Source organism: Sorex araneus, chromosome 5, assembly GCF_027595985.1.
Source record: "Sorex araneus isolate mSorAra2 chromosome 5, mSorAra2.pri, whole genome shotgun sequence".
In the NCBI taxonomy this organism is placed as follows: domain Eukaryota; kingdom Metazoa; phylum Chordata; class Mammalia; order Eulipotyphla; family Soricidae; genus Sorex; species Sorex araneus.
Window position 1 is genome coordinate 172084370 of NC_073306.1, and position 27626 is coordinate 172111995.

A 27626-nucleotide genomic window follows, 5' to 3' on the forward strand; every position below is an offset into this window, starting at 1 on the left:
CACAGAATTTCTTTAAAAGTTTTATTAATGATACATAGGCATGACTATTACAAGAAGAGATCCAAATATAAACTTAATGCAATATACTTCAGACTCCAGAAATGAAAACTTCTTTTCTAAAGTAGAGTACGCATTTTGTTATACGGTATTAAAGGGTTTTATTTTCCTTATTTACATAGGTTAAAATCATATAGCAGTCACAAATTGGCTCTTACTGGTTTATTTCCTGATCATTCTAGTTGTCATTTCATAAAATTTTGTTGGGACAAGTAAAGTAAATTTGTTATGTGCCTAAGGGGTCAGGTTGGGGATGGAAAGAAATCAGGGACACTGTTGGAGGGAAAGTCACACGGGTTGTGTTGAAACACTGCCTGAAACAACAGTATAATGAATAACTTTGTAAGTCATGGTGTTTTTAATAAAAATGAAATTTAAGAAAAAGAAGAGTGACTGAGAATGGAGTAGTGAACCCAACTTTCAAGGTTCAGCCAACTTCCCTGAACACCTGACAGACCACTCAAACCCAATACTTAAAACTCTAGGAGGCAAAGAGTGAGGGGCTATAAACGGGAGCCAGTCACTGGGCTGTGGCGTGCAGTAGCCCGCTGAGGGGACGGGCACCCCCAAGTGCTGGGGGTCAGACTTTGGGGTCCAGGCCAGCCGGCAGGCAACTCCACCAGTGGCAGCATTCCTGAGCCATCAGATGTGTGTGTGTGTGTGTGTGTTTTTAAGTAAAGCAAGGCATATTTTATTTATAAAGTTTATAACAAAATTTTGTTATAACCAGAAGTTTTTTATTTACAACAAAAACTTAGCGAAGTTAGGGGAGAGAAAGAGAGGAAGGGCAGGTCTGAGAGACAACATGCCTCTCCTGAGACAGAGACAAGCAAGCGTGAGGCTGTTGCAGGAGGAAGAGGGGCCTGAAGAGCAGCCAGGGCAAGTATATTAAACGCAACAGTGTCTTCACGGTACAGACCAGACCGTACACTACACCTAAACTCATAGAATTCTGTAAGTGTTTTCATAACTTCTGAGTAAACAAAAAAATACATGATCAGAGATTTCTGAGATATGAAAACATGGAAATGCTCCTCTGCATGAAATTTCAAGTATGTTTACTAACAAAACTCCCCTAAGACTCCGCTTTCTCCACAAACCACCAAGTAAACAGCTCTCCAGACCCCTGAAGCCTAAGCAAAGCCAGCGAGACCCTGTTCTGCAGCCAGACGGCTCTGCTCCACAGCACACTCCAAGGGCTGCGCGGCTGTGTGGTTCTTTGCCTTTAGTTATGGGAACACCACGACCAAAGGGAACTCCTGATGCTCCTCAGCATGAAGGCGTTTCTTCCGGAGGCAGAGGGCTCGACGAAGGACAAAGACGAAGCAAGAAAAAGAAGGTGGTGAGGCTTATCTGCAAACAGGCGGCCTCTTTACCTGGGAGACCAGAACACCGCAAGGGAGCAGCACTTTCCTAGCCCTGCACGGAGCGTCCTGAACCACCCGCCCTAAAACCTGGTATTTCAAAGGTTAGACCAATACCTCCCGGAAAAGGAAAGCAGGACAACGTGACTGGCTCTTCTGCCGTGACCCTCCTCACGTAAAGCAAACATTTTACAATCCCACACAGCAGGCAGAGATGAAACATTCCCAATAAAGTTACCAGGGTTTTACATCCATTCTTGTTCCCTAATTTTTATGTCAGTTTCCACCTTGTCAGAAGCCAAAGGCAAACCCTGTTCTTGTCCCTGGAAGCTCATAATAAAACAATGATAAACAGATCCAAGTGAAATTCTGAGAACTAGCTGAAAATCATGAGCAATTGAACCTTCAAATTTCCCTTCTGGGATATGTGCCTCCTCATAAAAATGACACTTATCGTTATTTATATGCTCTATAACCTAAAATATAGCTTCAGATATGGTAGCAATCTCAGAGTGAAGTAACATTATCCTACATAACACAGCAGAATTGCCTGTGAGAGATTATTTTGCAATTTGGAATTACATATATTCATTTATTAAAAGGACAGCAAAGAAAAGAGAAAGAAAAAAATAAGCAGGTCCTTAATAAAAACCTATTTATAAGCCAGAAAAGGGGAAAAAATCCGTAATTCATATTGGTGAGAGTTTAGGATTCTAATTTTTTTCTCCTTTGGTCAGTAATGCACAAAAATCAAACTAAAGGAGGCCAAATTAAGAGAGATCTAACCTGAAGGACAATGTATTTAGGCAGCATAACAAGGGAACCAGGTTATCTAAGCAAATTTTTTTCCTACAAAGTTCCTTTTCATTAATTCCTGTGCCGAAACCCCACATTTTCATTTCGGTTTCAGTAGCACAAAAACATTTATGTACATGCCAAGCCTTCATAAAAATCTGTAAGTGGAAGGAGCTGAACCAAAATATACCCACACTGTCCATGGTTATGGGGTAAAAATCAGGCATTCTAATTGCTTCAATATGAAACTTTAACCTGCTTTACCTTTAATCAGGGAACTAAAGATATATATGATTAATCTACCAATACAGCCTTAGAATCAAAATGGAGCCAGCTACAGTTTAAAAATAAAATGTTGATAATCCATGAGGTCTAGTGAGACATGAGTGATCACAAAAGGAAAAAGTACTGGAGTGTCCTGTAATACTATCCACACGGAGCTGCAAGTTCCCACCACAGCAGGAACATCTTGTGGAAAATCAGTCTGGTTTCACTTACTACGATATGAAGACCTGACACAGGAGGGAAAGTGGAACATTGCACAGGTTTCCCCCCTTTCTAATGTAGAACCCTATTCTCATTCATTTAAACGGAAAACATTCTAGCACTCAGACGCCCAAAATAACCTAGCAAACCACACAAGCAAGAACATCCCACTTTCAGAGAGCAAGGGAAATCCATATTACTTGCTCTCTTCCTTCATGCCCCCTGTATCTCACAAAGAAAGGGGAACGGGGAGGGAGGCTTGACGGTCTGGATAACCAGTTATAGGTGCATTTCTTCCAAGGCATGGAATAGACAATAGCAGAAAATAACTGGCCCGAACAAAGGGCTAAGAGAGTGGGTCTGAGGCCGGGGAGCTCAGCAGGTTCAGTGGGCTACACGTGGTATCCTGAGCAGTGCTGATGTGGCCCATAAAACAAAATCAAAAAGAGAGTGGTCCAAGAGATACGTCCAGGCACTGGCGCCAGGCTGTCTTAGGGGGCAACTCGAAGGGGGACGAGTGAAGCCTCTTCCAGCCCCAAGGAACCCAGCCCTGGCAGCCGAAAACCTCCAGAACTCAACCGCCACCATGCTCACAGCCGCTCTCCACAGGCTCAGACGAGCCTCACTCATGAGTGAATCTGCTGAAAAGCCCAGGTATGTGGGACCCAGGACTGAGATCTCCAAGCTCACACAGAGCAGGAACAGGTGACCTCCCCATCTCCCTAGCTACTTGTAGCTTGCAGTTACACCCAGAAACTGCCCCTGGTACCATGTAATCTCATCAATGGCCATGATCCAGAGACTCAAAAAGAAAGCTCCTGGAAGAGAGCGACACAGAACATTCTGACCCACACCAGGCTGTCTTCACCGGAGCAACCAGAAGCGGAGCAGGTGAGTCCTCCTCGCCCCAGCAGAACCCCAGCAGCCGAAAACCTCCAGAACTCAATCACCGCCATGCTCACGGCTGCTCTCCACAGGCTCAGACGAGCCTCATCCATGAGTGAATCTGCTGTGTAACCATATTTTAAATTTTTAGAATTCCTGGAGCATGACATCACATACTCTACACCACTGATGTACCAAGAGTAGCACACCATATTCTTGATGAGGCTTAAAGTAGAAGGCAAACAATCTCATGGGAAAAAATAAATATTTATTTAAAGGCTCAACCTTTAACATGTTAGTAATCTCTATACAAGGGTTTAATGGCTCCAGGGTGAAATACAACAATCTTCACAGACTTTCCTCTATGGAAACTTTATTGGACCAATTTTAGTGGATTATTCATAACAAGCAATACAAAACTAATTGTCAGTTCTACTCTGGGGACACAGTTTGGGATTTGGGGTGGAAACATTCAAATATAGTGGTGGGAAGGTACAACTGTGGTGGGACTGGTGTTCAAATATTAAATATAATGAATTATTGTGAACAACCTTATAAAAATTAAATTTAATAAAAAGAGAGAGAGGTCCGGCAGTGAGATCCCCCACATCTTCACATGCCACTCCCCTGTCCATGAAAGGAGGTAAGGGCACAGGCGCCAACAGCAAAAGCAAGAGTTTGTATCTCGTGACACTATTTCTGTGGCCTTCTGGAATGAGTCATGGGTCAGTGCTTGACAGCCACTTATGTACGGCCAGGCCAAACACCAGTCTGCCCAAGCAGAGCAGACTCTCAAGCTTCACTCACCCTGTCTCCTTCCGAGTCCCCCTTTCCACGTGCTACTTAAATTTTGTTTCAGGTCTTGCAAGAGTCCCCATCGAGGAGCCAGAGCAGGAGTACAGCAGATAGGGCAATTTTATGTGCTGCTCAGCTGACCTGGGACTGATTCAACCTTAACTGAAAGCACTGACTTGTGGGGCAGTGGAAACATACAAGAAACAAGAGAGGTTAGGAGGCTGTGAGCACTTCACAGGGAACCAACCCACTGTACCCGGCTACAGCCCACGGGCCATGACAGTTTGGGGAAGGTCCTTTAAAGCTAAACAATTTCAGTAACAGCTCACAAATACAATGAAAATTCTACCAAATGCAGAAAAGATAGGAAACCACATTGTGCCAAACATATTTTAAATAAATGGATAAAAAGAACATGGACTCTTAAAAGCGAAACCTTGTGTCTCTTTCAGTTACAAACTATGCAAAGGCCTGGGTTCGATTCTTAGCACCTCAAAAAAAAAAACAACAAAGAATGTATTATTTAGTATTACTAGATCACTAAAGTAATAGGAATCTAAGTACTTCACTCCTTCACGAGAACCCTAAACTCTGAAAGTTCCTCTTTCACAGTCTTAATACACAGGTCACCAGCTTTTGAACAAGTACAATCAAATAAACAACACAAAGTTCTCCTCTTCCTCCCCCTTCCCTGCCCGCTGCTGTCGCTGGGAGGAACGGGAGGGCTGCACTCACTGGGCTATAGCGCTTGCCCAAGTTACTGGGGGGCTGGCACCCACTTCCAGCTCAGGGATCACACAGCTGGCTGCAGAGCTTACGTGTTACCTCAGGGTCCATGCCAGAGGACTGGCTGTGGTGCATGAGATGGCAGAGAGGAAGGGTCCTGGACAGCAGGGCCACAGACGAGTGGCTGGAGCTGGGGATCGATCTGGCGGCCTCAGGCAGGTGCTCTGCCACTGAGTCATACCCGGGCCTATAACACAGTTCTCAGTTCCCTCTCACTTAAAGTCAGTGTTCTCGTTCCATATTTCCCTGAAAACATCTAAAAATATCTCTCTGGACTAAAGGCAATCCATTCCTAATTGTATGTATACAAAACTCTGTCCCTAAAAAATTGGTGAAGAAAATGTTACATATGGACAATAATATTTTCTGCTGCTACTTTTTCAAGTCGCAAATAGTACAAGGTAGCCTAAAAACTCAATACTTTCAGTCTTTTTCTCATCCACTGTCCTCCAAATAACCATAACTTTGGAAGCACTAACTGCCTCTGGAGTAATGTGCTTGATTAAAACAAGCACAAAAACCACTCTTAAGATGGGAAAAACCCACCCATTCTAACCAGGTCCTGCCCTGATGAAACTGCATCATAAAAGTTCATCTTTGCCAAACAAAACTCAAGGTCTCTCCCTTCATTAAACAGCTAAAAGCAAATATATTTACCTAGTACAACAAGTATTTGGGTATTTATCAACCTATAAGAACATTTACCAGAGTTGGTGGCTAGCTATGGAAGTATTTGTAAGCAATCTTCCCGTCCCTGTAATTTGGGAGATTAGTATAGATAAATTATTTTAAAAGCAGTGAACAGAAGATAGATCTAATCAAAGGGTTGATAAAAAATATGCCATGAAGCAAGTCAAAAACTTAAACATCTATCTTAATAACAAAAGAACCTGAAGCCTAATTTTAAGTTGATTATTTTCTACATATTTTGCATTGTGTAAAAAGCATTGTGCATAAGGAAAAACAGTGAGTCATATATATAATTCCAAATTTTTTCACAGCCATGGGTAAAAAAGGTAAAAGTAAACAAGTGAAACATTTTAATATATTTTAACTATCTTTTATTTAAACCCAAGGGGCTGGAGAGATAGTATAGCAGGAAAGGAGTTTGCCTTGCCTGTGACTCACCTGGGTTTGACCCCAGCATTCCATATGGTCCCCCTGAGCCCCACCAGGAGTGATCCTTGAGCACAGAGCGAGGACTAAACCCTGAGCACTTCCAGGTTTTTGGCCCAAAAACCAAAAAGAAAAAAAAAGTAATTTTTCAAGCTTTATCCAACCATGATCACTTAGAATAAATAACATCTCCATTCATTATAAGAATGTAAGACACGAGGAATATATAGGAAGATTTCGTTCAGGCAGTATAACTGAAGATTTAAACACTACACATGCAATATCAAAAAAAAAAAGTTTGTTTTATAAAAGAAAAAACTAAAACATGATAACGAAATGCAAAAGTCTTCATTTAGCCTCTTTTTTTTTCCCTTTTTAGGTCACACCAGCGATGCTCAGGGGTCACTCCTGGCTCTGCACTCAGGAATTACTCCTGGTGATGCTCGGGGCACCACATGGGATGCTGGGGATCAAACCCGGGTCAGCCACATGCAAGGCAAACACCCTCCCCGCTGTGCTATCGCTCCAGCCCCTTCATTTAGTTTTAAAGGCCCTTTAAAACTAAATCATGACATATAGCCCTTTTCCATAAGAAGCTCTAATCTCCAAATAAAAATATAAAATTAAAAAATACATATAAAATTTTAGGTTAGAAATTGTACTTACTTATTTTTGGTTTTAAGACCCCCTCCCAGCAGTGCTCCAAGCTCGGGAGACTGTGCAGGGGCACAGATGAGACCTCCATGCATGCACAGTGTGCTCAGACTACCTCTCTGGACCAAACTTTTGTTTTTAAGCTAATTACTACAAATATTTCATTGACCCTGACACTGATTAGAATATTTAATTTTCACTGTGACTGTTTATTCGTGAATGTTAAAATGCCATAGCTTTAGGGGCTGGAGTGATAGTACAGCAGGTAGGGCCTTTGTCACGCGAAAGGCTGACTCCAGTTAGATCCCTGAAGCCCACATGGCTCCTGAGCCACACCAGGAGTGACCCAAGTGCAGAGCCGGAGTCAGCCCTGAGCACCACTAGAAGTAATCCCTGAGCACAAAGTCAGGAGTAAGCCCTGAGCATCCCAAAAAAAAAAAAAGAAAGAAAGAAAACCCACAAGTCTGAGATGCAGTATGCTGGATCTCTCCGAGAGCAGGCCCCACGGGTGAGGAAGCCCAGGTCAGGGCTGTGCCTGTGGCCTGGGAGCCCTGACCGCAGGGAAAGGTCACGGCTCCCGGAACACTCCGCCGCCTCAGGGCGTCGCTGGGAAGCCTCATCACACCATCACCCTCTCACAGGCCTCTCCACCTCCTCACGGGTCACCCAGGGGCCGGGCTCAGGGAAGGGGCCCCACTGACAAATGTGCCTGGGCAGGTATTTAGCAAGAGAACCAAAAGGTTCAGGAGTCCGCCTGCTCCCTGCCGTAGAGAGCGCCTCGGCTCCCAGGGCTGGGGAAGAGACGCTCCCATCACCCCCACCCTGCCCTGCTCGCATGCACAGCTTCACCAAGTCAGCGTGCACCCCTGCTCCCACATCCCCGCTGGCCCCACAGGGCTTCACTCTATCCACGACCACAGGAGCACAGGAAGGAAGACGACTCACTGAGCTGGAGCCCAGAGTCAGACGGGCAGAAGGGAAGAAGGGACCAAAGACAGGCCCAGGGAGGGCTCAGACTTCCTGCTTGCTTACTCCTGGCCAGCTTATCCCTCAGTCGACCTTCTATCAGTCTCAAGCAATGGTCAGTGCTAGCAGGCAAAGTCCTTCTGCTCCTCCTAGCTCTGCAAACCTTTGCCTTGATCCACAAATTCCACTTATGTGCAAACTGTCTGGTGTGCGAATTCTACTGCAAAAAAGTTGTCGGGCAGAAGAGAGCTTGATAAGCAGAGCAAAGCCTCATGCGGTCCTACCAGGAGTGGCCCCTGAGGAGGGCTGGGAACAGCTCCCCAAAACTAATGTGGCCCCAAAATAACAACAACCACTGTCACTCAAAAAAATCTAAGACAGGAGGACACACGTCCACCATCTTCCAACCTGCTGGGCTGCTGTTAATGCTGCTTTCTCTACCAACCGTGTCAGGTAATAAAGGCAGCATGCTCGTGACATTAACTCTGCAATCTTCTTAACAAAAGCAAACCACAGCAAGGCTGAGCGGTGCCCATTAAGTAACCCAAAACTCTGTAATTCATCTCGCAAATTTCTAATAAATCAGTCCCTTACTATTACTCATTTTGTTTGTTAGTACACTTGGGCAATGCTCAGAGCTTAGCCCTGGCTCTGTGCTCAGGGGATCATGTGTGATACCAGGGATCAAACGCAGTCAGCTACGTGCCAAGGCACAAGGCAAAGGCTCCTTACCTGCTGTGTTATCTCTCAGTTCTTTTTCTTTAGTGAAACAAAGTAGTTTTTTGGTTTTTTGGGATTTTTTTTTTTTGCTTTTTGAGTCACACCCGGCAATGCACAGGGGTTACTCCTGGCTCTGCACTCAGGAATTACTCCTGCGGTGCTCATGGGACCATGTGGGGTGCTGGGACTCAAACCCGGGTTGGCTGCATGCAAGGCAAACGCCCTACCTGCTGTGCTATCGCTCCAGCCCCAAAACAAAGCAGTTTTTAATTGAGGGAAACTTGCTTAGAAAGTTGTGAGAGGAAAGAGGGGAAGTATGTGTCCAAGAGAGAACACAGGCTTTCTGCAGGGGAAGTAAGCATGCGAAGAAACAGGCAAGCAAGCAAGAAAGGTACGTGTTCAAGAGAAAACCCGGCTTGAAGAGCAAGACCCGTCACACTTCTTAAAACTCTTCCCCTTACTGTAACTGCCTCAACCGCCCCAGGGATGGCTTCTCTACTCGCCATCCCACCCTGACCACCGAACGGTCATCCGGAAACACTGCCCGTATCATTCCACAGCTGGTCAGAAACTTCAGTGGTTCCTCTGGCCCTGTGGTAAATCTGAATTCAGGGGCCTTGCTTCCCAGGCATTGCTAAACTGTCCTCATCGACCTGTCCATCCTCAACCAAGCCAGCCTTGGACAACCAGTCCGCAACAATCCTGTCACCCACTTCCCAGGACACCGCCCCATCCACTTGATAGGCAGCTGCCAGAGCCTATCAAACTTCCGCCTAGCTGCAGCCTCAGACAATTCTCACAGTACTGGGAGGGTTTCGTCCCTGTGCTTTTCTCAGCACTTACTAGTTGGGACATGAAAGGTACTCATGTGTCTGTTCTAGGAATTGCAAATGATTACGATCATTATGTGGCTTTTACTATACCTCTTCAAAATGTCTATTTACTTCACTAGTAATACAAAAGTGAGTGCTAAACATAATGGTGAAAAAAATCATACAGTATCTCAAGCACTGTTCATAGGAACCAGTTCAACAGGCTCTCAAGGTCTGAAGATGAAGAGAGATGACCTGTTATGGTTTCCTTGGGGAATGAACAGTGCTAGGAAAAATTAAAAAGGCTTATAAGGAACTCTCCTGCTAAGATGACAGCGGTTCTCACCATCAAAGAACACCACCTGTGCTATGATTATTTACAATATCACAAAACCCCAGGTTTAGTGTACAATTATTTACAAACATTTACAAACATCCCGTTTCCCAACTAGTCAAAATTAGAAGGAATAAATTTAAGTAAATAAGCAAACCAATTTTCTTAAATGCTAAGAATAAGTTATCACAAAACATAAGAAATGAAGGTTGCATCTATACAGAATTATAGATCATAAATATGAATTATTATGTATTTAATTATTATAACCCTGGCAAGCAAGATTTTTTTAACTTACACTAGAAATCTAAAATCAGTCCATTAGTATTTTAATAAATGACCTGAGAAAGAATTTAAAATAAAATGATTGAGCATAAAGCTTTTCTTTTTTTAATTTCAAGGGCCAATTCTCCCGTAACTATCTGCTAATCCACAGATAATGTCAATGATGTTTAATTTCCCTGATAATATATTTCCACAAAGGCAATCTAATTTGGAGAGGAAGTAAACTTAAGACACCAACACAAAGTACAAAAAACAACACTCTCTGAAACCTGAAACAAGGTCCTTGAACTCTTACCTGTTTCTGAAATGTATGTAACAGGATCCCGCCGGAGAATTTTACCAGGCTTAGTAGACAATGGCAACTTTTCTGCTTGCTTTTTGGCATTTTTACCCTGCACTGTCTCCTCTGAATCTGAATCTGTACATCAGAGAAAAATAAAGCTTTAAAAAAAAAATACAACTGTGTGTTTGAAGAGGTCACGAAAATTCCCCAAGTTCCTTACCCAGTCACTTCTCTTTAATGAAATCCCACAGTTTACACCCAGTATTAAGCCACGGTCTTACTTTTTTTTTATTATTCCTAATTAACAAACAACCACAATCTAAGTGGCTCGAAACAACACAAAAATACACTGTCCTCAGACTCCGGAGGTCAGAAATCCAATCCAAAGCACAGGGGCATCAGGCTGTCGTTATACACGCTGGTAAGTTCAGATCCTGCTAGCTGCCACCCCCACCCCCTGGTTTCTGCTCACAACCCAAAACACATGCGGCATCTCTCGAGCATCCGGGCAGTAACACGCAGGCCCTATAGAGCCCCAGCCAAAAGCGGCAGTCACAGGGCTGCACACCTCGGGAAGCACCACACAGAAGCACGAGCACCCGGCTGAAAAGGCGCAGGCCCCAGCCGTCACAGGATTAGCAAGGATACAAAAAGGAGGGAATGAATTTCAAAAACTCTATTTCAAAAGGCCAATGAGGTGTGGGGGGAAGGTGGAGGCTGAGAGTAAGAAGGAGAAGACAGGAAGTAAGAAAGGATGGGAAGGGGCCAAGAGCCCCGGTCCAGGGTGGTGGAGAGGCCGGTACAGTCAAACCCCAGAGTCAGGTACCATGAGGGCAGGAGACCCAAACCACAACCACCAAAATTTTTAAATGTGGCTGTCAAAAGAGCAGACTGGCGGGCGTGGGTGGGAGGGAACCAGGGAACTTGGGTGGAGGGAAGTGACACTGGTGCTGGGACACAGTCTGCCTAAAACTCAAGTGGGAAGAACTACACATCGTGGCACCTTAGTAAGAAAGCACTTTCTTTCAGGCCGACACAGGTCTCCCTGGGCCACAGGCGGAGCTCCTCTCGGGACCCTCCTGCAGTCACCTGCAGAGCTGTCAGCGCAACAGCAAAGCTAAGCCCCTTTCGTCTGCACCCCGGGGGCAGCCAGGCTCCCTCAGTCTATCTCAACCCCTCACCTTGCCGTGCAACCTTGGCTTACCCAGACCGGGGAGGGGGGCTGAGGGGAGGGGGTGCTCCCTATTTTCCAGTTAGTAACCCTGAACTGATTGGCAGCCTTACAACACAACCGACAGGTTGAATTTCCCTCACCAGATGATCTTCTCCGAAGAAACAAAACCTGGAATGCTTTGAATGCTGCCCTCATTCCCACACCCCTCCCTCTGTCTGGGTAACCTCCTCGGAAGAACCATCACCTGAATCGTAGATGATCCTCTTTTTCTTATTTGGCTGCTTCTGCTTAGCATCATCTTCTTTACAAGCATTTACCTATAAATGTAGTATAAAATTAGAGCACACCAGAGACACAGACACCAGCCATCTTTGGGCTCAGTGACTCTCAACCAGGAGACATTCTGCCCCCCACCCCCCCAAGTGTGTTTACTTGCAAAAACTGAAGAGAGGGAAGTGACTGGCAGGGAAGATTTACTGGCACCCAAGGGTTCACCCAGCTTACAACAAACATCCTGCAAAGCATCAAACAGCCCTCCACAGCCAGGTGTTACCCAGCCCAAAGTGTTAATAATGTTCCGACTAGGCTAACAAATAAGCCAGAATAAATGCATCAGCTGGTGAAGGATTACAGGGAAAAGTAGTAGTATTCAGTCCCACATGCAACAGTAACCAATGTATTAAGGGGGGCAGGGTCCAGTAGCGAAACTGGGGGCATTGGCAGTAGGAAATGTACACCAGTGAAGGGATGGGTTCTGAACATTATATGACTGAAAACTAATCATGAACAACTTGGCAACTCTGTATCTCACTGTGATTCAATTAAAAACATTTTTTAATTTCTTAAAAAATAATAAAATTAAAAATCCATCTAATTGAAAAGGTCAGGGGGAATTGCCCTGGCCCTGAAAGAGCCTCCAACAGGGCAGTGTTGGGAAAAATGAGTAAGGAGAGACTGCTAAAATCTCAGGGCTGGGGCGAATGGAGACGTTACTGGTGCCCACTCGAGTAAATCGATGAACAACAAACAGAAAGACAGTGATACAGTGATACAGGATCTCATTAAAAAAAAAAAAAGGAGAAAGGGATACCATATAAAAGGTGATGCTTCCTAAAAAACGACAAATGAAAACGAGAGTTGTGAGTTCAACAGTACACGATGTCTGTTGGAATGCAAAATGAACAAAAGTGTAAAGTGTTATTTTTCAGCTATATATGATATGGATAATACCGTGAAAGGTACTGCCAATGTCTTATAATTAGACACCATACTTTTAACATAGCCAAATTCTCCTAAAAAGTATCAAGAGAGGGGGACTGGAACAATAGCTCAGCGGGTAGGGCGTTTGCCTTGCACGCGCCTGACCCAGGTTCGATTCCCAGCATCCCATATGGTACCCTGAGCACCACCAGGGGTGATTCCTGAGTGCAGAGCCAGGAGTGACCCCTGTGCATTGCCAGGTGTGACCCAAAAAGAAAAAAAAATTAAAAAAAAAAAGTATCAAGAGAGGAAACAAAAGCAGACCATCAGTGAGGGGGCAGGGATGGAGTGATAATACAGTGGGGAGGGCAATTGCCTCGCATGAGGCCAGCCCAGGTTTGATCCTCAGCAATCACTACCGCCAAATCCTGCCAGGAGTGATTTCTGAGTGCACAGCCAGGAGGAATCGCTAAGCGTTGCTGGTATGGCCGTAATAAAGAAATGAAAACAAACCAAAATTGCAATACGGGAGAATTATGTTTCAATACATTACAGTGAAACTTCAGATATGGAGGTCCAACTAGGAAAGGTGTTAAGAGAATTATCATAACTGTTATCAGCACACTTCAGGGCAAAGGGACAGTTGAAAACCACTACAATAACTCAAAGCGAGAGAGAAAAGCAGGTGTCTCAGAAGGAAAGGCTGCAGACGGGGAGCGCCCACTTCTGCCCATCTGCCTCCTGAGCAACCTTGCTACGGTCAGAGCAGTGGCCCACAGGCCTCAGCGCTTCCCCACACAGCAGGCAAGAATGATGGCGCAGCAGGAGGGTGCCTGCCCTGCAAGCTGCTTTCAGTCCCTGGCGTCACATACACAGCCCTGAGCCAAGGCTGCTGGGTGTGATCCAACACTGCCCACACCTCAAGGAAAATAAACTTGAAAGTTTTTCTTCTTTCGGGGCTGGAGCGGTAGCACACAACGGGCAGGACATTGGCCTTGCACACGGCTCATCCAGGTTCAATTCCCAGCATCCCATATGGTCCCCTGAGCACCGCCAGGAGTGTGCAAAACCAGGAGTGACCCACATGCATCGCTGGGTGTGACCCAAAAAGCAAAAAAAAAGAAAAAAGAAAAATGTTTTTCTTCTTTCTCAATAAAAGTTCCAGCCAGCGTTTACGAGGTTCCCAGAATACCAACAAGGAGTTGCACCCACAGGGCCTTCCACACACAGCCACGCTGCCGCTGGGAAACCAACCTTGCCTTCCTTTTTGCCTCTCTTGGCTTTCGGGGTATCTTCCGTACCCTTTGTTTTCTCATTCTTCTTCACTGCTTCACTCACAAGCTTCTTTCCACTTGGTATAACCCCAAAGAATTTCCGAATATCCTAAAAGCAAAAAGGCAGCTTCATAAAGAGAAACGTCACGCAATTCTGAGTCCAGTTGTAAAAATGGACATTTCTGCACACACGCTGGTGTGCCCAGAGCCCTTTCTTCACAGTGAGACACATCAAGTGTGAGGCCGCATTGTCCAATCACAAGTAATTGCTAAAACCACAGGAAGATAGGCAGGGAGAAAAATCAACACTCTCCTGCCAGTCACACACACACACACACACACACACACACACACACAAAAAAAAAAAATAACTTTGTGGCTAAGCAATAACCAAATCAGGTAAATGAGGAACCAGGGCATGTTCAAGTTGTTTTGCTTAAAAAAAAAAAAAAATTAAAGAGCACCCTGATTGCATAACTCTTAAAAATCTCCTGTAAAAAAGCCACAAATCCATCCTAGGAAAATCATATTCTAAGAAATGCTGCTGATGGCACGGAACCGTCGGCCAGGAAGTGGAGGCAAGAGCATCGGAGATCAGATGAGCTTGGACACGGGGCTGGGGAGGGGAGCGCAAAGGCTGCAGCACATGCCCTACACACAGAGGCCTCGGGTGCAATCAGCAACCCTGAATGGTCCCTGAGCACCGCCAGGTGTGGCCCTGGGGACCCCAGCACAGCCCAAGCAGCACTGAATTGCCAGTCGCACCACACAGCCTAGCCCAAGAGGTGGCCCGGAGGGTCTCCCAGAAAAAGAAACGTGCAATAAAGAAAGCCACAGTGGGGACTCAAAAATGAATCTCAGAAGAGTAGCACACCGCAGAGATGCCTCTGGACCCCAAAATCATCATCCAGTTAAAAAATTTAACTCCAGCTCCTCTAGCATCCTATTCAAAATTTTAGAATTCAAGGAGCACATGGCCCACAACATCTCATACTTTATGCCACTGATATACAAAGAGTAGCACTTCACCTTTGATGGAGTTAAGGTACAAGACAACCGATCTTGAGATCTATATACAAAGGGATAATAGCTATATTAGCATACAAAGGCTTAAACTCTAATAACTTTTTTATAAAGTAGTTCACAATAGCTGATTACATTCAATATTCAAACACCAATCCCACCACCATTACACCTTCCCACCACCATATTTCAGATGTTTCCATCCCGAATTCCAACCCCTGCCCCAAAGAGTCAAAATAATTTATTTTGTATTGTTTGTTATGAAAAACCACTGAAAATGCTCCAAAAGTTTCCTTAGAGGAAAGAGTATAAAATGATCTCTTACGTAGGGGTTAATGGCTCCAAGATGAGATACAACAATTTTCACATTTTCCTCTAACAAAATCTTTTTTGGATCATTTTTAGTCAATTATTCATAACAAGCAATACAAAATTAATTATTTAGCATCTGCCTTTGGGAACGCCTTGGGTGGTGGGGGGAAAATTCTAAATAATGGTGGTGGGAAGGTGTAATGGTGGTTGAAATATTGAACATAATCAAGTATTGTGGCATGCTCGAGGCCCCTCTCCACACGTTCAGATGGGCCTCAGGCATGAAGGTACCGGCAGAGGAACCCAGGTGTGTGTAATCCCATCAACGGCCAACATCCAGAGACTTAAAGCGAGCTTCCAGAAGACAGGATGCAGAGAGTCTCTTGCCCGCACGCCTGGCTGTCTTCCCCGGGGCCCCTCGGAGGGGATGGGCTCCGGTTTCCCTCCCCACCCCGAGCAGAACTCCCGGCGGCCGAAGACTACCAGAACCTAGCTACAGCCATACTCGAGGCTCCTCTCCACACGTTCAGACGGACCTCATGCATGAAGGTACCGGCTGAGGAACCCAGGTGTGTGTAATCCCATCAACGGCCAACATCCAGAGACTTAAAAGAGCTCGCAGAAGCGATGATACCCTTGTAGCCTACTTCTCCCTCTGGGAGAAACTGGCAAGCTTCTGAGAGTTTCCTGCCCACATGGGACAGCCTTGCAAGCTTCCCATGGTGTATTCAAATGCTAAATCCAGTAACAAACTGGATCCCATTCCCCTGACCCTGAAAGAGCCTCCAGTGCTACATCATTGGCAGGGCGGAGTCGAGAGAGACTTTTAAGATCTCAAGGAAAGGACAAATGGAGAGGTTACTGAGCCTGCTCGAGAAATTGATGATTAACGGGATTTCATGATCGTAATCGTGAATCAAATATTGTGAACAACTTCATGAAAAGAAAATTTTTAAATTAAATTTAAAAAAAGAAAGCCACAGTGTCTGGTAAATCCTGCGTGTGAGGCTGATTTACTTTACTGCTTCAGGAAGTGAAAGTTTCACATTAGAGTTTCACTCTTAAAATTACCAAGTGATTTTATGCAGTGGTGCCATTGTTGGAGGGGTGGAGGGTTTGGGGTGTGGGGTTTGGGGACACAAAGGACAGGGAGGGACACACCCAGCCATGTCCGGGAACTACTTTTAGCTCAGTGCTCGGAGGGCATTCCTGGCGGTAGTTGAGGGAACATGGGACCCTCACACGTGCACAGCAAATGATCTTCCACTGCCCAGTGTGGTGATTTCTGGGTCTTGGGTGGTTTTTTTTTTTGAGGGGGCGGTTAGGCCACACCCTTAGGAGTTACTCCTGGCTCTCATACAGGAATTACTCCTGGCAGTGCTCAGGGGACAAGGCCAGGGACTGAACCCAGGTCAACTTCTCTCCCCGAGTCCCCATACCTTTAAAGTCTCAAGGCAGCAGCAGAGTTAAGTTGCAGCTTCCTGCTCTGATTCAAGAATCCACAAAAACATCTGACATGGAAATCCAGCAGAACAGAGATCATTTTTCTCACCCCCCAGGGCTGCCTCCCAGCTGAGCTGCCATCCCCACACAGAAACCCAGAGGGAAGGACACAGCGTAGCCTGCATTTACAGAGTGTGACTTGCGGCCCTCTGCAGCGGACAACATTCCCTCTTCATGGTCCACATCTGCCAAGGTTTCATGAAACGCAGAAGAGCAAATCTGGTGGCTGATTATAGTCAACTATAATGGATCTCAACATCACGCTTACAATTGTGGCTGAGTGTATGAGTAGGAAAAGGAACACACCTCAAAATATACTTTCATAATCTTGGCAAAGGGAAGGTCTTTCCTAAGCAAAACACTGAGACTAGAAGTGTACAACCCATAAAAAACAAGTGAGATCTCTTTTTAAACCTAAAAGATGCTATACACAAATAGTGAAGCCAGTAACTAGGAAATTGCTGTGATATGTCATATATAAAAAAGTTCCTGCAAGTCAATAAAAGACAAACCACTGGAGGGCCAGAGATGTGGCCCAGGGATACAGCAGCTGCTTTCCATGGGTGAGGCAGAAAGGGAGGGAGGGAGGGAGGGAGGGAGGAAGGTAGGGAGGGAGGGAGGGAGGGAGGAAGGAAGGAAGGAAGGAAGGAAGGAAGGAAGGAAGGAAGGAAGGAAGGAAGGAAGGAAGGAAGGAAGGAAGGAAGGAAGGAGGAGGAGTCAACAGTGAAAAACAGCTGCTAGCAGGGAAATAAGAGGCCCAACTCTGCAGATAATGGAAGCACTGGAGCAGAGCAATAGTACAGTGGGTAAGGTGGCACTTGCCTTGCACATGCTGATCTGGGTTCAAGCCTGAGCATCCCACATAGTCACTCTTGCCCTGAAAAAAGTGATTTCTAAGTGTAGAGCCAGGAGTAACCTCTGAGCATTACCAGGTATGGCCCAAAAGTTAAAAAAAAAAAAATTAACTAAATAGATAAATTAAAACCTTTTTCTTAAAGCTTAAAAATTTTTGATAACGACCACATTCATCCAGGGTTTAGGAACATACTCACATGTAACACAACTAGGAAAAGTAAAACTTGGGGGCCAGGGACGTGGCTCAAGTGGCAGAGCACATGCCTTGCATACTGAGGCCCTGAATTCCATCCCTGGTACCCCACGGCACCACTGGCACTGCCAGGCATGAGCTCCCCGAACAACAACAAAAAGATGTGGCACAACCTCTGTGCAGAGCAATCCAGCAGTACTTGCCAAAAAGGCAGATGGAACAGTCCAACAGTCCCTGAGATTTCAGTTCTAAATGATGGGGCCCAGAGAGGGGGCTTACGAGGCATGAGACGGAAGGGTCAACTCAGCATCGCCCCACATGTGCTGTGGCCTGAGGGGTGCTGCCATTGGATCCTATGAGTCAGCATGAGCTCAAAAGCATGCTGCCGTGTGTGTGTGTGTGTGTGTGTGTGCGTGCACACGCGCATATGTGTGTACGTGAGAGAGAGAAAGCGAAACAGAGAAACAGAGAGAAAACCACTGTCTGTCTGAACACCACGATGAACCTACCAACTGTGCAGCCCACCTCCAGTGTATATACAAGCAGGGCTGTGAGCCCTGGGCATCACCATAACCACAGCAAGCAAAAACCCAGGGTGCTACCTAAACAAACAAGTCAGCTCAAACATGGTAACAAAAACAACAAAAATATGTACAAACCACCTAAGGGCTGAGAGACGGCCAGCAGCGAGACCAAAACCACAACGCAGAAAAGACATCTCCACTCCCGTGTTCACTGCAGCACTGTTCACAATATCCAAAATCTGGAAAGAACCCAAGTGCCCGTGAACAGAGGACTAGATGGAGCTACGGTGCATATACTACTCGGCTATAAGAAAAGATGAAATTGCACAATTTGTCGATATGTGGATGGTTCTGGAGAGTATCGCACTGAGTGTAAAGAGTCAGAGTGACAGGTACAATGAATGATCTCACACATGTGCGGGATATAACTAGAAGGGGGGTAACCAATAATGCCAAAGGCAATCGAAACAAAGATGGGAACCGGTTCCTCAGGAGGAAGCCCCCAGTGGGGGCGGGGCAGGGGGAAGGTGGAGACAAGTCAGGGAAGGGACCACTGTGACAATGACAGGAACGTGGTCACTCTGGACAAGGACTGGGTTCTGAAAGGAAGTGAAGCAATATGCATGACACCCTCTCAGTAACAGTATAGTAAACCATCATGCTTAAAGAAAAAAAGACGAGGGGCTGGAGCGATAGCACAGAGGGTAGGGCGTTTGCCTTGCACGCGGCCGACCCGGGTTCAAATCCCAGCATCCCATATGGTCCCCTGAGCATGGCCAGGGGTAATTCCTGAGTGCAGAGCCAGGAGTAACCCCTGTGCAGAGCCAGGTGTGACCCAAAAAGCAAAAAAAAAAAAAAAGAAAAAAAGACGAAAGTGCCTGCCATAGAGGCAAACCGGGGGAAGGAACCCTGATCGAGAAATGTGGATACTGGTGAAGGGATGGTTACTGGAAAGTGGTAGATCTGAAACTCAATCAAGAGTAACTTTGTAACTTTGTAATTTACTGAAATTCAATTGGAAACAAAAGGAAACAAAAATTGTCTATCCTTAGGGAGCCCACATTTGACTTCACACTCCAGGTCTGTAAGAAACAAAGTAAAAATGAAATAAAGCCCTGCGAGAGAACGGAAATAAGGAGAGAAAGATGTTTCCCTTGGTCACCCTGGAATCCAGCTACCTGGGAAACGGCAATCAAGATGGTGCAAAAAGACCTGTTTCCATCCTCCACTGGACTAAGATGTATAAAGTCATATGACATATTACCTCTGGACTATTCTTTTGATTTTATTGGCTTGGGGCCACACCCAGTAGTGCTCAGGGTTTACTCCTGGCATTGCTCCATATGTGATACCAGGAGTACAAGATACCTGTGTGCAAGGCAAAAGCCCAACCCATGGTAAGATCTCTCTGGACTCTCCTTCCGTATTTTGGGTCTGTTTGTTTGGGGCCACACTGGTGATGTTCAGGGGTTACTCCTGGCTCTGCACTCAAGTATCATTCCTGGTAGTGCTTAGGGGACCAAATGGGAAGCCACATGCAAGCAAGCACCTTACCACTCTGTATTATCTCTCTGCCCCCTCTTTTCACATTTTAGTGGGTCCATATAACCTGTTTGTTGATGAGCTTATCAGTAATAGAAAAAATTAAAGCTGTTTAGTTATATATTAAAGTAAATATATATCAGCTTTTGTACTTTGACCTCTCAACTTAAGATAATTGTGATACATGATGTGTGAGTTTAGGAATATTTATTATATATATATTTTTTCTCATACCCAACTTCTGGTACCTGTCAATCACATTTATGTATTGGCCAAGTCTGGTCTTTTATCTCCATATACGCATATTAAAACCCCCCTGGGCTGCCTCATGCCCCCATTCTAACAGTGTGAGTTACACCTCTGGAAAATGCAAGGTGTAGAGGGTTTTGTTTTGAGGGTCTTCCTTTTACTTATTATTTGGGGGTGGAAGGGGCATATTTAGCATGCTCAGGGACCATGCCAGTAATCAAACCTGGGCCACCTGCAAAGCACAAGCTCCAGTCTGCTACGATATCTCTGCTGATACCTGTTGAGATCTCTGTTGAGATGTCTGCTGAGATATCTCCCTGGCTCCTTGTTTGCTTTCTTTTTCATCCCAGTATTGGGGGGTTTAGTGCTCATGATGCTCAGGGAACCACTGAGCAGTGTCAGAGAGCACACCTGTGCCTTCCGCACGCAAAGCCTATACTCAGCCAACTGAACTTATCTCTGTGGCCCCACTTAAATACTTCGCAGTGTTTTACATTTCAGAACTACCTAGAGAACATCTCATTGGCATCTCAATTTTCTTGCCAGAGAATTAAGGTTTAAAACTTCATAGGAGGGGCTGGAGTGATAGCACAGCGGGTAGGGCATTTGCCTTGCATGCAGTCGACCCAGATTCGATTCCCAGCATTCCATATGGTCCCCTGAGTGCAGAGCCAGGAGTAACCCCTGAGCATCACTGGGTGTGATCCAAAAAGCAGAAAAAAAAAACTTCATAGGAGGCAAAAAGATAGTATAGTGGGCAGGGAGCTGGCTTTGCATGCAGCCAACCTGTGTTCAATCCTGAATACCCTATAGGATCTCCCAGACTCCACAGGACCAGGAATAAGCCCTGAGCACCACTGGGTGTGCCCTCCCCCACTACAACCTTCACTAGGGTGCAGAGGCAGTAAAACGGTTAAGGCACAGGCCTTGCACGCTGCTAACACCAGTTTGATTCCCCGCACTGCAAAGTCCCTTGCATACCGCTGGGAGAGGCTGTGGAGGTGCCCTGTGCACTGCTGATGCACCCCAAAGGCCTGGAAGCATCACCAGTGTGGAACAGGTAACTCCAGTACTGTACCGCCCTTATCCCAAGCCTAGAAACAAAGTATACATGCCTTCATGACATGTAGATTAAATGAATGTGTCTTTTACAACAGCTGAAATCCTTGCGTGGCACAGAGTAAATTCTATGTAAGGGTTTGTTTAGTACGTTAAAGAAATCCTAAATCAGGCAGTGTTAGATAGAGGGTGGCAGTATTTGAGACAGGTTGGACCGCCAGGATTTGATGGAGGCCAGAATGAAGAGGAAAAAGAATTCATGCTTTTCTATTTTTTGGTAAATGGTGGTAGTGTATTCTGCAGTGGGAAATAAAGAGAGGGAAAAAATCATGGAGGAATACAGGCCTACTTGTGGTTCTTAAGAATTGGGGGGCACTTTGGGGATATTTGGACAGAGACATATCTGGCAGGCTACTGACGACATGGATTATGGAGCTTAGGGGTAAAGAAGAGGCTTAGACAGAATCCGAATATGGGGGGGGGGTGAGGGGGCCTGAAACTGCAACAGGTCTGAGTTCCTGCAGAACGCATGTGTGAATCAGAAGTTTTATTTCTTTGAGTAGGCTACTCCCAACTGTTCTGATAAATGATGCTCCAAGGCCACTTGGTAGTGCTCTGAGGACCATGTGGTGCCAGGGATCAAAACCAGGGCCACTCACATGCAAAGCGTGTGTACTCTTAACATTTCAAGCCACATCCCTAGACTCAAAACCTGTGTTCTGAAAACTATAACATTATTTGAAGAAAAAGTATCTAAATAAATGAAAAGTTGTCCAATGTTTGTGGGTCAGAAGTTTCAGAAGTGTTAACATGGCAGAATTAGCTAAACTGGTACACAGATTCAACAAAGAAATACCAGCAAGGGGGCTGGAGCAATAGCACAGGAAGTAGGGTGTTTGCCTTGCACGTGGCTGACCTGGGTTCGATTCCCAGCATCCCATATGGTATCCCAAGCACCGCCAGGAGTAATTCCTGAGTGCAGAGACAGGAGTAACCCCTGAGCATCGCCAGGTGTGACCCAAAAAGGGAAAAAAAAAAAAAAAAAACAGCAATTCTATGCTGATCCCAACATTTACCTGAAAATTCAAAGAACACTGATTAGGTAAAATATCAAGCGATAACATGATACTGAAGGGGCTAAATGCTAGAGAGTATGTTCTGCATGGCAGATGTCCCAGGTTCAATCCTAGGGGGCAACACATGGTTCCATGAGCACCACTGGAACTGATCACCAACCCAGTAGCAGCCCCTGAGCACTTGAGTGTTTCAAAATACAAATAAAAATCTTGGGGGAAAAAACAAAGTTCAAGACTCACACTTTGCAAGTTCAAAATTTACCATAAAGCAACAATTACAAAAGCCACCAGTGTGTTACTGGCACCAGAACAGACGCAGGGATCAATGGAACAGAAGTGGGTCTGAAAAAAACCCTTCACGTTCACAAGGAACTAAATTTTGGCAAGAGGATCTAGAGAACTTAATGGGAAAAGAATGGTTTGCAAATGGTGCAAATGACTCAATATCCATTTTCCAAAGAATAAACCTTCCCACTGCAGCAGAAACTAACCCAAAATGGATCAGTCCCAAGAGAAAGAGCTAAAACTATTTTTAGATTTTTAGGAGAACACAGGCATAAATCTCCTCAACACTGGAGTAGGACAGGATGTCCTTACCTACCACCAAAAGCTCTGACAAAGTTGAATGAGACCTAAATGATAAGAAAAAGAACAGTCAAGCAAGGATCTGGAGATCAACTACTTCAAGGAAATGGCAGGAATGGAAGCTGAGACAGAACCAGCTTGATACACACATTTAGACATATTAAGACATGTTAAGAATGAAAAGGCATAAAATAAAATAGTGCAGAGATGCAGGGGGGGAGCTTTATAGGCCACATGCTGGCACAGATGACCAAAGCCTCTCTGCAGAAGGATGAAGGCTCTATCCAAGAGGGTGAGGTGTTCAGAGTAAGCTGCCACATGGAAGGGGTTCCCCAGAGTGGAGCCAAGTAGTGGCTCTGATCCTAGGGTGTTCACATGGAGTGACCCATCCTTCAAAAAGGCTAGTCCTTTACTGTCACATGCTTCTGATTCAACCTTACATTGGTTGAAAAAAATTATTTTAACAAATACTTTTAGCAACCAATGAATTAGAGATGGTGGCTTTTGAAAAATAACATCTCGGGGCTAGGGAGATAGCTCAACAGGGTTAACTGGAGAGCTAACACATGTTGCTTGTCTTCAACATGGCCAACTTGGCTTGTTCCCTGGCACTCCATATAGTCCCCTGACCACCAGCAGGAGTGATTCTGCAGTGCAGAGCCAGGAGAAACCTCTGAGCATCACCAGGTGTGGCTTAAAAACAAAATAAAATTTCAATTACAAAAACAGGGTGGATGGGGCTGGAGCAATAGCACAGCAAATAGGGCGTTTGCCTTGCACGCAGCCAACCCAAGTTCGATTCCCAGCATCCCATATGGTCCCCCGAGCATCGCCAGGGGTGAATCCTGAGTGCAGAGCCAGGAGTCACCCCTGAGCATTCGCCGGGTGTGACCCAAAAAGAGGGGAAAAAAAAAAAACAGGGTGGAGTGGAATCGGAAAGAGAGTACAACTGGTAGGATACTTGCCCTGAATATGGCCAACCCAGGTTTAATCCCTGGCATCCCATATGGTCCCCAAGCATTGCCAGGAATGATTCCTGAGTGAAAAGCTGGAAGTAAGCCCTGAGTATCACTGGGCATCACAAAACAAAAAAATCCCACAAAATTCAAGAGTCCATCTTTCTCCCAAATATATAATGCCTAACTCTAGAGATAACAAATATCATCAGTTCTGTGTATCCTTCCAGAGATTTCAAGCAAACATATAGATTCTTATCTTGGAGGTAGGGATGGCTCCCAAGGAGAATCAAGAGGCCCAGGGCCTGGAGTACAGTGAACAGAGTGCATGAAGCGGAACCAGGCTCGATCCCCAGCACCCCATATGGCCCCCCAAGCCCACCAGGTTACCTGAGTGCAGAGTCAGCAGAAAAGCCTTGAACATGGCTGGGTGTGGCCCAAAAACAAAATAATAAAAAACAAGAGTCCCGGGGGCCATGGTTGCATGCTGTTCCAGTACTGAGGGACCAACAATCCCCAGGCCACACTGGCAGTACTCCAGGGGGCTCTCAACAGTTGGGGGTACCTTGTGGTGCTTGGGAATAAACCAGAATGGGTACATTCAAGGCATGTGCCTTAACTCCTATCTCTTCCACGCTCTTTTTCTACATACTGTCCTAACTTTCTTCTCACTGAATTTTCTTGGCATACCATCAAGGCACAGGTTTTCCTTTTTTTTTTAATTTAAAAGAATGATCACTTAGTATTGCATTCTATGAGTATGGTATTCCATTCCCTTATCAATAACACTTAATTGGAATAGTTAAGTTCCTGGAGCAAGGTTTCTGGAAGGGCTTCAGAAGATGCAAGAACCGGATAGGAAGATAGACAGTTACCCACACATCTCGGTGGGCAGGAAATTTGCATACCACTTACCACATTACCAAAAGGAAGTGAGAACCAAAGTTAGGATCCTGTAGCAAGCCCAAGTGTGCAATAAACATCAGAATGGAATTTTGATTCAGGTTTTCGCCAATTTTTGTGCTACAGACTTAAGTACCAACATAATCCAAAATTATACACTTTGTACACCATTAATTTAACAGCAAAACTGACTAATTTAAGACTACTTCCTGTCTGACAAGTTTGGAGTTTTTTTTCATTTGTGCCATGAACAGAAAAGGAGTACTAAAGAAAAAAGTGTGTAAGTACCTAAATGTTTCTGCAATGAGCATTTAAGCCCTGGTTCATGTTACTGACAAACTCAGAAATCTATGAAGCCTCCAATACTCATGTGCCATAGCTGTACACGCCTGTCCAAAATAGACAGATAATTCTTTCATGGAGTCAGAATGCAGTGATCAGAAAAAGTTTGAAGTTCTACTTCTACTTCATTGCAAGTTGTTGGGCAAAGTATTTCAACTCTAAAAGACTCCTACAGCCATGCGTTCAACTGGATTTCTGTGAGGTCTAATGTGACCACATATCCAAAAGAAAACACTTACATAATTCCTCTCAAGGAGCTACTAGGGACCAGGCTGGTGGCCAGTATTATTATTTTATCCTTGTTTGAGAAGAAACCAAAGGCCACAAGGTCGGCATAAAATCTCCTCCCAACCCCCAAGCTGGCATTGCAGCAAATACAATAAAGAATGCGGGTGGGAGGGGTTCATGTGTTTGACCATTAAAAATCTTCTGCCTTAACTAAAAATCTCAACTACCCTTTAAATTAGAATATTTCATTTTACCTTATTACCGGACCCGCCTGGATGTTTCGAAGGCTGCATACTCGTGCAGAACTCTGTACTGAGGTTGGCAGTAACTGTTACGTTTCTTAACATTAGAGGACACAGGGGGCTGGAGCAGAGCGGGTAGGGCGTTTGCCTTGCACGCGGCTGACCCGGGTTCCATTCCCAGCATCCCATAGGGTCCCCTGAGTACCGCCCCGGGGTAATTCCTGAGTGCAGAGCCACGAGTAACCCCAGAGCATCACCAGGTGTGAACCCCCCCAAAAAAAAAGTTAGAGGACACAGAATGCGATGACAGCTGTCAAATGTCTCGCATCTGTCTCTCGTCGCCGTGTTTATCTCTGGCAGGAGAGCTAGGTCCCTCCCCTGCTGTTGACAAACACATCAGCGCGCCCTCCCCACCACGCAGCTCCCGCAGGCGCCCGAGACCTGCCGAGCCCCCCACCCCCACCCCCGACAGCGGGCGGCCCGCGACCGCGCGGCCACGAGGCGGGGAGGCTCGGGGCGTCCTTCTGCCCCGCGGTTCCACGCCGGAAACCAAGCGCTTCGGGCCGAACTCGAGCCCGGGTTCCGAGCCCCCTGCCCAGGAATGTGGGCTCCCGCGCTGCGCGCCGCGGACGGCCGCCGCGCCCGCCTCCCCTCCCGGCCCTCGCACCCCGTCCTCTCCCCCGCCCCACGGTGGGGGTCCAAAAAGTGCAAAAGCGCCGCGGGCCCCCGCAGCCCCCCGGACCGGCGCCCGCGCCGCCGCCAGCCGCGCCACCCGCGCGGCAAGCGGCCCCCGCGCCGTCGCCTCCGCGCCGGGCCCCGCAGCGCCCGCAGGCTCCCCGCCGCCCCCCGCCGCCGCTCACCATCGCAGCCCGCGGGGCCCGGGCGCCGGGCGGGCGGAGCGGCCGGCGAGGGGAAGCCGTTACCGGAGCCCGGCATCCATTGGCGCCAACAACTTCTCCCGCGAAGTGGAGGCAGGCGGCGGGGCGGGCGGCGCGCGCTGATGACGTCACGCGCCGGGGGGCCCGGGCCGCGGACTCGGGGCCGGCGGCGCCGCGCCCGGCTTCCGGGCGGCGTTTCCGGGGCGGTCGCGGCCGGCGGGACGTGTGGGTGGGTAGGTGGGTGGGCGTCTCCCACGGACGCTTCTCCCAGGCCGCGGGGCGGCCCCTCCGAGGCCGGCCTGGACACGCAGCGTCGTTTACGTGATGTTTACGTTTCCGTGATGCTACTACGTTGTGTGCGTGATGATATTTGATCTCCGCTTATGAAGTGGGCTTGACACCCACCAGGCCAGAGCAGGATCTGTAATTCCAGAATTTAAAAAGAAAAAAACAAAAAAACACGGGAGCTGGAGTGATAGCACAGCGGGTAGGGCATTTGCCTTGCACGCAGCTGACCCAGGTTCGATTCCCAGCGTCCCATTTGGTCCCCTGAGCACCGCCAGGAGACATTCTTGAGTGCAGAGCCAGGAGTAACACCTGTGCAACCCCAGGTGTGACCCAAAAAGAAAAAAAAAAAGGGGGTGGGGACAGCGGAGCAATAGCATAATGGATAGGGTGTTGGCCTTGCACACAGCCTGGGTGCGATCCCTGCCACCCCATAAGGGTCCCTGAGCCCACCCAGAGTGCAGAGCCGGGAACAAGCCCTGAGCACCACAGGGTTGGGGAGGGAAGGGGATGGGGAAAGCATTAAGTAAGCCATTGCCACCCACTCAAGTTTTATATGTGGAAAAAAGATGAAGCCTAAACCAGTAATTGGGTGCAGTTTTGAGGCAACCCTAAAGCAAGCAAGGAATCTAGATCTCTAAATTCCCAGCCCTGTTTGGCTAAATCCCTCAGCCATGAAACATGCATGAACCTGACTAAGGTACCTCTTGGGGGAAAAAATAAGATCTATATGAATAGATGAGCCACTGAATTAAGGAATGGAATGCAACGTTTGCACACAATTTTAAGAGAAAGCATGAGACCCTTAAAGTTGTATGGAAAGAGTGGGTATGGTGCCACCAACAGGTCAGCCTGTACCTGTAGGGCAAGTGCATCAGCAGCCTG

The 27626-nt window shown here is 46.4% G+C and overlaps 1 protein-coding gene across 1 annotated transcript in view; it reads right to left on the bottom strand.

Moving 5' to 3' along the window:
- The window catches only part of RFC1 (replication factor C subunit 1), a 60254-nt gene extending 33526 nt beyond the window's left edge, over positions 1–26728 (bottom strand). The window contains exons 1-4 of the mRNA XM_055137605.1: positions 26439–26728; positions 13967–14095; positions 11757–11829; positions 10351–10473 (exon numbers count right to left, since the gene is read on the bottom strand). Coding sequence (XP_054993580.1) covers positions 10351–10473; positions 11757–11829; positions 13967–14095; positions 26439–26441 — 328 coding nt within the window. The 5' untranslated portion in view covers positions 26442–26728. The remainder of the gene's footprint in view (positions 1–10350; positions 10474–11756; positions 11830–13966; positions 14096–26438) is intronic.
- Between the last annotated feature and the right edge of the window lie 898 nt (positions 26729–27626).